Source organism: Trichoderma aggressivum (genome assembly GCF_033847375.1).
Source record: "Trichoderma aggressivum f. europaeum strain CBS 100526 chromosome Unknown scaffold_012, whole genome shotgun sequence".
Classification (NCBI taxonomy): Eukaryota; Fungi; Ascomycota; class Sordariomycetes; order Hypocreales; family Hypocreaceae; genus Trichoderma; species Trichoderma aggressivum.
Genome location: NW_026946378.1, coordinates 533,606 through 547,339, shown reverse-complemented (window position 1 = coordinate 547,339; position 13,734 = coordinate 533,606). Strand labels below are relative to the sequence as shown.

General features: G+C 51.3%; 2 protein-coding genes across 2 annotated transcripts; one reads left to right on the top strand and one right to left on the bottom strand.

The window, feature by feature from the left end:
- Positions 1–5,871: 5,871 nt before the first annotated feature.
- Triagg1_4041 (uncharacterized protein) lies at positions 5,872–7,941 on the top strand (the record flags this gene model as incomplete). The annotated part of the gene is made up of 7 exons (XM_062898401.1): positions 5,872–5,914; positions 6,059–6,181; positions 6,280–6,391; positions 6,457–6,661; positions 6,725–6,880; positions 6,976–7,427; positions 7,485–7,941. The coding sequence occupies 7 exons, from the start codon at positions 5,872–5,874 to the stop codon at positions 7,939–7,941; spliced, it is 1,548 nt and encodes a 515-aa protein (XP_062757061.1).
- A 2,258-nt stretch (positions 7,942–10,199) lies between these two features.
- Positions 10,200–12,084, bottom strand: Triagg1_4040 (transcriptional regulator family: bZIP; the record flags this gene model as incomplete). Its single annotated transcript, XM_062898400.1, has 3 exons — positions 10,200–10,431; positions 10,493–11,535; positions 11,608–12,084. 3 exons carry the CDS (start codon positions 12,082–12,084, stop codon positions 10,200–10,202), a joined length of 1,752 nt encoding a protein of 583 aa, XP_062757060.1.
- Positions 12,085–13,734: the final 1,650 nt, after the last annotated feature.

Sequence of the window (13,734 nt, the reverse complement as noted above, 5' to 3'; positions counted from 1 at the left end):
TCCAGGCAAGATATTCTAATTACCTGTAGTTACCTACAAATGAGTAAGCCATGGCTGAAACGAGGTCAGCTGGTTGATTAAAGTGGAATTCATCGTGTGCAGCTGCATTGAGACCAGTGATTTGTTTGCCCTGTTTGCTGGTTATACAACCGAGCATACAAGTCAACTCGATGATGCTTGTTGCTATGGGGTCAACACTATGCCTAACATGATATGTATACCGCTCTGTAATCGAGAATGAAAGAGTATGACATAACTTTGACTTGGATATCGAGGCAGCATACAATTGTATATTGGTGCCGGCATTTGGAAATACAATCTACGTGTTGGCATCATCCCGCTCATAACATACATGTAGGCTAACCATCAAGAACTATTCGATAAACAGCAAACCGGCTTTCTCCAAATATAGCCAGACAGCAGACAAGGAGGTGACATCGTAGCGAAATAGAAGTGAATATGTATTATGGCTGATACGTCTGTTTCTAGGGCTAATGTTGCTCAAGTTTTGAACGCCCGCTTATCACTTGTCTTTATGCTACATTTTCTTGAATTAGAGTGAACTTGTTCTTCATGCCCGCTGCAGTCTTGTTTAGTTCGCCTATGGTCAGTCAATTGATAGCACCACGTGCCGCGAAGCTTTGTGTGCCCCAACAGGTCATCAAAGGTTTCCCTAGATGCATTCAAGATATAAACTACGAAGATGTATGGCAGCTCCTCGGCACTCGTGGTCATCAAGACATATCGACTAGTAGTGGTAGCCGATTATCGGCAGTGGCATGTATATATTGCAGATCCTATTATATCTCTTGCAATTCCGTGATAACTGGGGAAATAGGGGGCCAGATCGGCTTCTAAGCGAGTCACGGCATATAAAGCACCGGCCAGGAGAGTCCATATACTGTAACTATTTCCACTTATATATAGAATACTCCGCAGACATACATGGTTTAATACTACAAAGAGGTAGCATTGAATGGTAGATGTAGTACTGGGTCCGCTCGACATATCCGAAGTATGGAGACATTAAAGTCCCTCCTGGCGTCGTTGCCCCTGTCAAAACGGTATCATTGCAACCCCAGATGGGCAACTTAATGCTAGGCGTATGCAGTTATTTTGTCTGTCATGAGACGCGAGCTACAGTAATGGCTACACGTGTGATTTCACGTCGCGCTTTTGCTCCTTCTGCTTTTCACCGTATCCTCTTGCTGATTGACCTTGTCCTTTCTGCAAGCACGAGTAGCTTCAAGTCCTTGACCGCTGAACGCGGTGCGGTCAAGCCAAAGAACAAAGCGGCGGTACATGTAATCCGGATGCGACGTAGCGACGGCTGCGTGGGTTGACGCACGATAACTTGCCCCAACCAGCCCAGCCAGATCGACATGATTACTCGGCAATGGCCCTGAGAGTACGAGAGCATGAGTAATGGATGATACCCGTACCTAGATTTCAGCTTTCGGATACCGGCTTAGAGTGGCCAGCCATCACGACGACGCGGGGGAACAATAATCATCATCTTGCACATAGGAGGTTAGAGCAAGAAAGCACATGAAGCAGCTTGAAGGGCTACTAAGCTCACTGCTGCCTATACATACCTAACAGTATCCCATCCATGTCCACGGCCAGATTACAGTGACAGCTGGGGGGGGGGCTCCGATAGCTGCTGCAAGTGCTCCGTACGCAAGCTCGACCTGCAAGGGACATTGCGATTTCCCAGCCCAAGTCCGGCGCAAACCAACGCCCAAGGGCAGAACCTAGTGCGGCGCGGCGTCTGTGAGAGCGTCTCGTGACGCTCCAGATAGCGGCGAGTTTTGCAACGGGGATCGGCGCGACACGTGGGCTAGCAGGGATGCGAAGCAGAAAAACCGCCAGCTAAGAGTTGAAAGAGCTGATGATTTGGTTGTGTCTGGACCGAGGAAATAGTCCGGAGAAAAAGGATGCAATGGGATTGATGGGATTGAGGAGCGAAACTGATCCATTGATATGACTGATCAGTATAAGCAAGTGGCTGGCTACATGTAACTATTAGCACTGTGTGTAAGTCGGGGCTTTTGATGCAGTACTAGGTAATAATAAGGGTGAAAGCACCAACACTTGAATTGGCTTGGAGGCAAATCAGCTCAGCTACAAGCATCCGCAAGGCGAAGGATCGTCCCAATTTAGACTTTTTATTTTATTTCATTTTTATTGTTTTGCCAGGCTCGTCAACTTGGCAAAACGCCGCTCGCCGCTCTTTGCAGCGCGCGCAAGGGAGTTTCATACCTACTTGTACTGTAACATGTCCAGTCCAGGTTCAGCTCGTGACGAGGACGATTGATTGGCCGTTTCGTTTTGCGGCTGCACAGTGCAATTGAAGCCGCACGTGCTTTGTGATTCGCCGCAGCCCAGGTGAGCTATTCAGCAATTGAACAATATGGACATGTTGAATGGGCTAGGTATTGGCAATCTACCTCTGACACGGTGGCCGAAACAGTGCAGCTTCCAGCTCCAGCTCCCTGCATATTGATCCATTGCATCCATTTTGACTGTTGAGGTGAGGTGTGGACATGTGCAGCTGCATTCAATTGCACCGGCCATCCGGTTCGCCAATTCGACGGGCTGCGATCCTTCTGTCCACCTGCTTCGGTACTGTATTGATCCTTCTACTCCATACCAACCCATTGATCCGTCCATTCATCCACCTCATCCATTGTTCTCCTTCAAAACGATACCCGCGGCTAGTCTCTCTCTCTCTCTCAGCTCACCACGTGTTCGCGGCCCATCACCAGGAAAGAAAAAAAGCCAGCTAGGTTCCTCTTGGTCATCTCCTCCGAGCAGACCGTCTTATCTAGCAGCAGCTGCTACTTGCACTTGGCTAGATGGGCGCCACGAGCTGCTGCTAGCCGGTTCACTAATGCCTTCGCTTGGCGATTTGGAGCCCCCCGGCCGCGAGCAATCCAGCGTTGGTCAGCTCTGAATCCGCCGCCGGACTCGCCGACCAGGCGGCTCAATCTTCTGTTTGACACTCCCCCACAGTGCAGAGCGGCTGGTACGGGAGCGCGAATGATGCCATTGAATGGGATGGAACGACACGGCCAATGGGCCGGGCTCGCAATAGTGGCAGAGCGTGAAACCCGGCTACTGATTTGATGCTCGTTGCCTTGTTGACTCGTTATCTTTGTGCTATACCGGTCCACGGTAGCCTCCTCCAAGTACGGTACGAGCTGATAATAGTATCGGCTATGCGGATCCCGTGTACGAGTATAGCAAGGACTCGTTGACACTGATCAATATGTTCTCCGGAGTCTTTCTCTTCTCTCCCTCTCCCTTTCCCTCTCTCCATATCCATATCATATCCATATCCATATCCAGATTCTTAGCGGGTGGCAATTTGACACTGCATCAGGTTTCTGAAGCACAAAAAAAAAAAAAAAAAAAAAAAAAAAGACCAAGCCAAGCCAAGCCAAAAGGGAAAAAAATCACAAGAGTCCAAGTGTCAGCTTCCAAATGCCATTCCAGAAAGTCCCGGGCGGTCCATGGCCAGCTTTGACAACGTGGTACGCGCAGTAGTTCGTCTCCACCACACCAACCGCAATCCACGGCTCGGAGCAAAAAAAAAAAAAAGAGACTGCGAATTTGGCTATTGAGTGGCCAGAATCAATGATTGAATAGACTGGGTCCCCGCGGCGGCATCGAATCACGGCTGGCCAGTCGCATACGTTTGCTTCACACCCAAAAGGCAACGCGCTGGAGTTGAGTGATTGCTGGAGTCGCATCGATGCAACACCACGCACACAACGGAGCCTAGGTACCGGTAATTACCTGTACGAGTAGATTTGATGGACGTTGGCGTCGCTGATACGAGCTGCAAGTCCGAATAAGACTCAGGTTGGACGGAGCCCAGACCGTCTCCCGCGCGTGGGTTATGTATGTACATGTAGGCATCTCGTCGTGTCGTCGACCAATACCTACATGTACAGGTCCAGTCATCAAATGAGATCAATTTGATGCAGGAGGTGCCGCTGCAGGAGTACTGGAATAATATCAATAGTATTGAACCAGACATCAATCTGCTGCTACTACCTAGGTAGTAGTACCGTAATCCAATGGCACTACTGTGCTGCTACCCCCAGCTTGGAAGCACAGCCAACAAGGTGAGTCCACGCATCGCATCCCGTCATGCAGGTGAGCCTGCGATGGATGAATCCGGCAACAAACACCAGCAGACTCCGGTTTCGACTCGCTCGTGTGCCTCGTTTCCCATCGCAACAGCGCCGTGTGTGCTCCGTAATACCTACATGTACGAGTGCTCGTAGCCCCCCTTGCTCTGCGGCTTCTGTGTGGTCCATCTTCGTCGAGAGCTGGGCATGGATGCGACACACCGCTAGTATGAACCCTTCTGTGCGACTCACTCTTGACGACTCCGTACGACTCCATATCGGCAGGGTTCGACAAGAGCCAAGTGCCGTTGATTTGCCATGCATGCCATTGGATGTCTGTCTGTCTATCATTTTTGGTCCATTTTGGCTACATAGGTAGGTACTAAATAGTCTAGGATTTGGGGGGGGGCCTCGTCTTCTTTGATACAGTATCCCATGAATTGCTACGTATCACCTCAATTCCATCTATACGGAGCACTATCTCTCTCTCTCTCTCTCTCCAAGTTCGTCCTTGCGTCATCCCGGAGCCCATGCCTTTTGCAGGTTGGCATCAGAGCAACGGCCCCAGTCTATTGACTCGAGTCCTTTCTCCCAGCTTCAATTCTTGTCCAGTGTACTGCGAGTATTAGCAAGTAGTACATACCCCGTACCCACCGCTTTATTGTCATCCACCATCAATCAATCCATTGATCCATCCATTGTGAGGTACAGTACACGACAGAGTCTCACTCCCACGATGCATCAATCTGCAATACAACACACGAATCTCAGCCCAGCACCAACCCACGCCCGCGTCCGTCACGAGTACCTGAATCTTGTTCCTGCTGTGTTTCCCTGAAACCAAGCCCTGCAACGTACATGTACGAGTACTCGCAAGCAGACTGGAGGAATCAATCCATTGCATTGAATTCGCGCCCACCTTGGGAACGGGTCCCTGCACCGCACCACTGCAGGTCTGGCACAGGCACTAAAGGCGCTGAAGCTGCCCACTGCATTGCCGCCACGGCCGCGCTCAGTCGCTCCTCTACCGGCGCCCATCTCCACTAATACAGGGCGCCCTCGCCCGCTAACCTCCCCCCCGTTGCATCAAATCTCCCGCATCTTTTTCAGTGCACTGGCTAGTCTGGGGGCGAGCATTGATCATCGCCCTCTACCACCTATCCTTGCAAGCTTCGCTCCTCTCCTCGACCAGGCCAGGCCTTTTCTTCCTCTTCCTCTTACTCTTCCTCTTCCTCTTACTCTTACGCATCGCATCCTCCACGCTTCATCCTCTCTCGTCTCTCTATCTTATCCCCAACCCGCGACGGTCCTTTCTTCGTCCACCTGTCCTGTTGAGAGCAATCGTCGACCGGCTTCATCGACTCCTTGCACGGGTTGCAAACGGCGGGACGACGCTCCGTAATACCAGACCAGACCCCAACTCAGATACGAGCCAGCATTCATTGGGCCCCAGAACTCCAACGGTCGAGCTCGCCATCAGAATTCGGTCAATTCGCCGCCTATCCACATCTGCTAGCCCGCCATTTGCGACCAGACTCGACCTCCATACCTCTACTCCATACTCCTAATCCTAAACCCCCCCCCCCCCACCGGCCTGCCGATTCCTCGGCCACCGCAGAAAAGAACAGTGACCCGAGCAGACAAACTGCCATTTCCCAACAGCATGAGCCTTTGCCGTCGTTGACGATCCAGCTGCAACTTTGTCTCCTCCAATCCTCCCTAGGCCTTCATCATGGGCAACGGTCAGGGAAAGCCCGTCGACCTGACTGGCGAAAGTACGTGCAAAACCCCCGAGCGAATCATGGCCTCCAGCATCCCTCCCTCCTCTTCGCCCCCTCCCACGTGTCTGGCGCGTGGTGCACCGACGACGGCTGCATTCTTGTCGTTTCTAAGCTGACCTTTGACCGAAAAAACCACAGCCAACCTCAACCACTTCCGCTTGCTACGAGTCGTCGGCCGAGGCGCCTTTGGCAAGGTCCGCATCGTCGAGCGCAAAGACACAAACTTGGCGTTTGCGCTGAAATACATCCGCAAAGATGAAGGTCCGTCAACACGAGGGTTCATGATGCTCGCTGCACAGCAAGACTGGTGTGCAGCTGCACCGGCACGACAGAAACAGCACGGCTAACATCCCCAACAGTTGTCAAGTCGGAAAGCGTCCGAAACATCATCCGTGAGCGGCGAATGTTGGAACACGTCAACCATCCCTTCATCTGTAACTTGCGATATAGCTTTCAGGATATCGAATACATGTGAGCCGCTCCAACCCACGTCTTACCACCCAACCTTGGACGCCGTGCTAACGACATCTGCTCAGGTATCTCGTCGTCGATCTCATGAGCGGTGGCGATTTGCGATTCCACATCTCCAGAAAGACCTTTACCGAAGAAGCCGTCCGTTTCTGGATAGCCGAATTGGGTTGCGCCCTCCGCTACGTCCATGGCCAGAACATCATCCACAGAGACGTCAAGCCCGACAACGTCCTCCTCGACGCCGAGGGGCATGTCCATTTGACTGATTTTGTAGGTTCTCGTCCAAATTGTGAGATTGCGCGGGCTGATAAGCTGACTGGGCTCGTTGCGTAGAACGTGGCTTCTGACATTGTTCCGGGGCGCATCATGACTAGCAAATCCGGAACCTTGGCTTACCTTGCCCCGGAAGTTTATTCAGGCAAGGGATACGACATTCGTGCGGATTGGTGGTCACTAGGTGTCTTGTTTTACGAGTGCATCTATAACAAGGTATGTTTTTATTTCTATCCTTCCGCAGCTCCCGCTCCCGCGATGCAACTCTCCCGATTGCGATTTCGAGAATCCTCGTGGCTAACCAAACCCAGCGACCATTCGAGGGCAATAGTGAAAACTCGCTCAGCCAACAGGTTCAGTTTTCTCAGCCAAAGTATCCCGTTACGCAGCCCCCCGTCTCGTTGACATGCCTGTACGCCATTCGCGCCGCCCTCGAGCCGAACCCCAACAATCGGCTCGGCTCAACATGGGAGAGCTTCATCTACAACGATTTCTTCAAAACCATCAATTTCGATCTGCTCGAGCAGAAACGCATCGAGCCTATTTTCGTTCCCTCGTCGGACAAGACCAACTTTGACGCGACTTACGACTTGGAGGAGCTGCTACTCGAAGAGGCCCCTCTTGAAGCTCGCGCAAGACGACAGAAGCCCAGAGAGAGGCTAAAGGAGGATGCCACCGATCAGGAGATTCGCGAAGATGAGCTGTACCGGATGATTGAAACGGACTTCCGTCCGTTTGACTATAACATTGCGGCCTACAACAAGTAAGTCGAGATGCTCTCTTTTTACCAAACGTACAACGGGATACTGACTCTCTACAGGCTCGCTGCCATTCACGGCGACGACGTCGACCCAGCTGCAATTGCCGCCCAGGCCCTCACGACAGACGAAGCTGCAAACGAGCCGCCGCCAGTGACCTATCCAGCTCCCCCTGTGGAACCTACCATCGGCGCTGATGGTCGGATGCCTCCTCAGGACCAGCAGGCTGCTTATCCCGGACAACTTCAATACGTCCCCCGACCGCCGCCCATGAGCAAACGAGTTACCAGTCCGACAGGTGGAGTGCAGGTGACACTGGATGGCGGAGGCAGTTGGTCAGATCTTGCCCGTCAAGACGCGACGCTTCCCAAGGATGCTGCCACCGCGGCAGAGGCCAAGAACGAAGGATCAGGCGGCATGTTTGGATTCTTGAGGAATAAGAAGGGGAGAAATAACAGCCCCAAGCCCAAAGAACGTGGCGTGTTGGGCAAGGAGGGAGCCAGAGTGGTCATTAGCTGAAGAGCCAAGACCAAGACTGTGATGGATTTGCGACGACACGACCAACGTCTTTTCCCCTCCAAGGATAGCGAGCTGGATGCGACACCCACGAGGAGAATGAGTACGCGATACGGGCTAATGGGTTCACGCGGAGTTAACGGAAGATTGACATTCTGAAATTCATACGGCCCGCTTGAAGCGCTGGCCCTCGGCACCTCCTGGGACGGAATTCAGCTCAGCATTGCTTGTCCAGTCGCCATGTCAGGCAAGGCGGACGAACACGATGCCTATCTTTTTCTATTTCTTGGCCGATTTCCGTCCCCATATGAAACATTTCAGAGGCAGACATTTCGAGCGCCTCTCTCCTGTTTCGTATCTGACGGCTAGAACGCCTTTTCGATCGTCGATACCCATCTCATTGTACGATATAACCTCCCTGCCGGAAGGGATTCACATATGCATGTCCTAACGCTTTCTTTCATCTTGGAATTTCTTCTTCTTGGATAGAGAGCAAATGTCTTTTTTTTTTCACCAATTGCTCTACTCGTTTTTTTATTATTTCGCTCTCCTGGTTTGGCGTTGGTACATTTTTAGACGTGGAACAAGGGAAGAGACAGCGGGCGGTTTTAGCGGGAATATGGATATCTGCATCATCCCCTCGTGGTATCATACTTTCACTCAAAGTACACCATCATGTCGTTTGGAATCGGCCTAATGTTATAGACAGACGGGGGAAGAGATATTTTTATGTTTTTACGTAGCTGGCCATAATTATGATGCATACATAGCAAATACCAAATATATAGTCAAATGAGCTTAAAGAGCGAACCCTACCTAACGTTATGCTTGAGAATGAAGGGATTTTTCTTGTTACACATCTACGTTGGTCAAGGGTGCTTGTGATGTACTTTTCTGATTGGCTTTTCAGATTCGCATTCCCATCATCCCGTCGAGTGTGTTAAAAGGGTGTGCATTTTGAGATTTCTGGAGAGCGGGTAATATTATTGCATGGTACTCCGTACATGCTATGCAACTTTTGTATATAACGTGAATGCTCCTCGCCCAACATATACAGGTACCTATATGCATACGAAAAGCATGGGCACTCCGTAACATGATTCACCAAAACATATTTCTTCCATCTTCTCTCTCAAATACTCAGAAAAGATGTATGTATTGTCAAGTAAGTCCATTCCAAGCACATGATGCCAATCAGGACACGGCCTTTTTTCGCATCACGTAGGTAAGTCTCATGATCCCCCCCCTGACTCAACACCACCGACTGACGACTTCAACATCAGACAATCCAGGCGAATCCCAGAAAGAGGGGGCAAAAGAAAAGAAGAAAACCTGTCCAAGCTTGAAACTACATACTAAGAGGTCATGTCCTTATTTTTCTGATTTATTTCTATAGTTCCCGTCGTCACACGCCCTCTCCCTTTTTTCCTTGCCGCGCTTCCGGAGTTTTCTGTTCCTGATTATCCAAGCATGACAGTACGCTCACTCAGAAAACGGGTTTTGGTATGTAATGACTCGACTGCCAAAGTACGGGTTATTCCGATACTAGCGGCCAGAGAGGATTTGTTGGTTATCCAAAATGACGAGAAGCTTGGCAGAAAAATTACCCGACGAGTTGATACGATGGACAAGCAAGACATTTGGTGTCGTTTTCTTCGTTTAGGATACTTGGATAGATACGCCAAGAAGTGTTATGAAACTACCTATACACTCGTAGATTCTGATTGCAGGACCTACCATTGGATAGGTTTTTTTCGGTTGGTTATTGTATACATGAATAAAGATGGATCAGAGCATATCTGCTCTCAAAGAAAACAAAGCAAAGACCAGTTCCTTTCCATAACTGCCTTCGTGTATGTCCCATAAAATAAACCAAAACAAACCCACCCTGAGCAGCGTTCTCGAGCCTAGATCGGTCCAAATCGATTCCTTGATGCGAAAGAGCGAAGAGAAAAAGCCAAAAAAAAAACAGATTGATTGATTGCAAAGTGTAGATCATTCATAGTAGAGATACAACAACCAGAGTCCCTAATCGTAAAATCAAAAAATATACCAAAATTATGCTTCAAGAATGACGAGTTGTCCTTTCGTCCTATGTCCATCCAAATGCTTGAAAAAGCCCGGGGTCACTGGCCTTGGCCACGCCCCTCTGTTTGCTCAAAACGCCGTAAATCCATGGATTCTTTGTGTCCTCTTTGCACCCGAAAATCGGTTTTTAACGTACACTTATGCGCCAGTGGAATGCCGTTGATTTTGCTAAATCATGGCATCACGAGAGGCTCGGGCTGGCTCTTTTCAACTGAGATGCCCAGCTTTTCAGCCGTGCAATCAGCCGCCTCTTTGCCCATGTACTTCTTGAGGATACTGTCGAAATCTCTCTCCGCAACGACTGGTCCACTTCCGGAGCACTTTGCTTTCTTGGTGAGTTCCGAGCACAAGCCATCCAGGTCAAACTCGCCATTCTGAGCCTTGGGGCATGCTTGTAGTCTCTCCCTGTAATAGACATATTAGTATATAAACTAAGAAAAAAAAACTCATATTCGTGGCGACGTACCAAAGCTGGTTACAGCTCATGTTTGACTTTGTAGTGACATCATCATCTGCGTTTTGCTTTGCATCGATTTCATCAATGAGATTGGTCTTCTTCGGCAGGTTGGGGCTGGCAGCAATGTTATAAGGAGTGAAGAAATCGGCTTCAAGCGAGTCATTGAACAAGTCGTCGAATGTATTGTTTGTCATGACGTTCTCCTGAGGCTCGCGGTAATCGCCAAACAATTGCGGATCAAACTGGCCGCCATTGTTCTGCTGGACGATCCAGTCGAAGCTGTTGTTGCTGAAATCGAGACCTGAGAATTGAGCAAATGGTCCATCGTTGGTAGCCATGGAGGGATGCTCCTCGCCAATTGTGGTCAGGGTATCAACGGGCTTGAAACCCATGGGAGACTGGGTGAATGGCTCGGGGGATGTGCCGCACGACGAGCTCGCGCCGACGTTGGAATGGGAAGATGCCGATGGGGAGCTTGTGGTGTTATTCAAGCTGTAGTTGACCGAGTCGACACTGGCCCGAGATCCAGTAGCGGCAGAGCTGCTGCTCATGGACGGGGTGTGCATGTTGAACACGCCATTGTTAAACTTTGCGAGATCTTCCTTGAACTGCGCATTTCGTGCTGCCTGTTGGGAGACAACTTTGTCCAAGTTCTGGCTTGCAGCAGGGCTGGGGGCCTGTTGGGAACTGGGGCTGATGGGTTGCGACATGGACTTTTGGTGCGACTTGGCAGGGGGGCCAGGCAGGGTTCCGAACTTGGGGAACTCAAACTGGAAGCTCACATCGTTGATGTTGTTGATGGCTGCGCTACCAAAGGGCTGGGCACGGGCAGTTTGGACAGATGACTTGGGTGTGGGAATAGAAATCCGCGTCTTGTAGTGGTTGAGCTCCGCAGTGATGCGCTCGACTTGAGCACGAAGCATGCTGTTCTCATGGTTGGCGGCTTCCGAAGCCTTCTCCAACTCCTCAACCTTGGTCTCAAGATCCTTGAGATGCTTCTCCTTCCTCTCTCTGAAGGCACGCTGAGCAGCTCGGTTCTGAGCCTTGCGCTTCTGCAGTGGGCTTTGTTAGTGGACAAGAACTCGAAGAATATTCAAGGGGGGGCAGCAGAAATTGGAGCGTACCGAAGTTGGCTCTGAAGTGAGCGGCTTACGGCCAGGCTTCTTGGGGACCTTATCAGAGCCTTCATGCCTCTTGGACTCGTTGCCAGGGCTGGCATCGTCATCCTCATCATCAGGATGGCTCCTCTTTTCGGGGCTGTCAGTTTCAGTCGAGTCGGACTTGGCGCTCATGGCGCTATCCGGAACATCATCAATCATGCCGGCCTGAGCCGCATCATTGGCAAATGAAAAATCAAAGCTGGAGTCACCAAAGTCGTAGTCGTAGTTGTCGAGGAAGGGGCTTTCCTGGAATGCAGCGCCATCAAGGCTCTGAAGCGGATTCGTCTTGAAAGAAGTCGGGGACAGCGAGAGGCCCGTCTTTGCATTCGCCTGCTGCTGCTTGTTCGCGTTGAGAGCCGTGAAGAGAAGATTCTGCTGTTGCGGGGTCAAGAAGAAATTCGGTGGCAATGACGAGCCACTTCCAGAACCGGTGGTCGCCATTGCAGCAAGCGTCGAGAGGAGAATGTATCAAATCAAAAAGAGAAGCCAATCTTGACGAGATCGCTGCCGTGAGAACAGCAGACAAGAGCGCCGGTCTCTCTCAGTCTCTCAGCACGGACTTGGTCGATTCCCTCCGTAGCCGCGGGTGGCGGGGAGATTGATTTGAAATGCCAGACGCTAGGGCGCCAGAGATCCAGGGGAAACAAGTCTCGAGAGCAGAGCTGCGACGAGGGGGATACGAGCCAGATAAGAATAGATGAAGAGAGGCGAACAGGGAAATCCCGGATGCACTGCACGTCACGGACAGACGTAGCGGTTTGGGGCCCAGGAGTGTCGTGGTGATGATGTTTGGTTGGTGCAAGAGAACGGCCGGGAGGCAAATGAGAATGTTGGTAGCGGTTCCCAGCGTCGTTCGTTAGCAGCTGTGGGGCAAAGCGGATGGCCAGGGAAAGGGAAAGGGAAAGGGAAAAGAGACGACGCCGGCTTTTCTTGCTGCCTGAGTCAGAAAATTTCTTCTAGGCGCTTCCGTGCGGCCTGGCAGGACAGAGCAGAGAGAGCAGTATCTTGTTCTGCGCACTGTGGCATGGCACAAAGCGAAAGAGAAAGAGGGGACAGCCAGCCAGCGTGTGGTGATGCTGGGGAGACGACTCGACTGATGCTGAGGATGAGGAATCTTGCCGCATTTGTCAGCGGCAGCGCAGGGCGGGGGCAGCGCAGCAAAAGTCGTCCGGCTCTTCAGCCCTTCCAATAGGGTGTCTGGCTAGCGTGCCGCCCGGCCATTGATTGGAGCGTTCAAGACGTCCTGCTCGGCCTGACCGCTGCCCGCTCTGCCGCGACGCCTCGGTGTCGGCCAAGGAAGGCCTGACAGCACCTGTTCGATACAGTATATAGCGCACTGTGTCGCCCGGATGGCCTCGATCCATTTGATCTTGCTTACCGAGCATCTGCGACTTGACCCGGCGGCAATATTAAGAGGCCTAATGCGTGCTTTGTGCTGCCATTGACGAGCAACGCAACACCAGGCGATGTGCATTGTCCGCGTGCTGACTATAACAGGTCGCCGTCCCTGTCTGCATGCGTCCCGACGAAGATTCTCTCCTCTCTTTTGATCTTGCTCCCCTTCTCCCCGTTTTGCTTATTCGCCTTCCAGTCTCCAAGGGCCCGTTAGTGCATTGATAGCAACATCGCCTTGCCCAGCCAGCATGAACCGGGGGAGACATGTACATACAGCCGACATGCGAGTTACCTAGAGTACCTTGGCCGTGACAATCTCTTTACCAAAACAGGCACTTGAGTTGCTGACGATGTCGGTACCCGTCCCGTACTTGCAAGTACCCGAATGACCATCGACCGCGAAATACAGTGCTAATCGAGCTGTGTCAGCCCGTGCCCCTTCGGCAATTGTGCTGTGTCCGACCGATATCCCCAGCAATGCCGAAAGCCAGGAACTCGACAGTCACTGTGTCGCCATGTCTCTTTTCTTGTCGAGACATTTGGCTGCTCCCACCCTCATCCCGATATCCAAGACACAGACATACATGGCAAAGGCATTCAATCGTCAGCAAATTGCTCAATTGCCCAGCGGCCCGTCGCCCGATGAGGTGATTTGCCATCTGATGCAGCTAGCGCTGCGCAAAGGACAGACCAAGC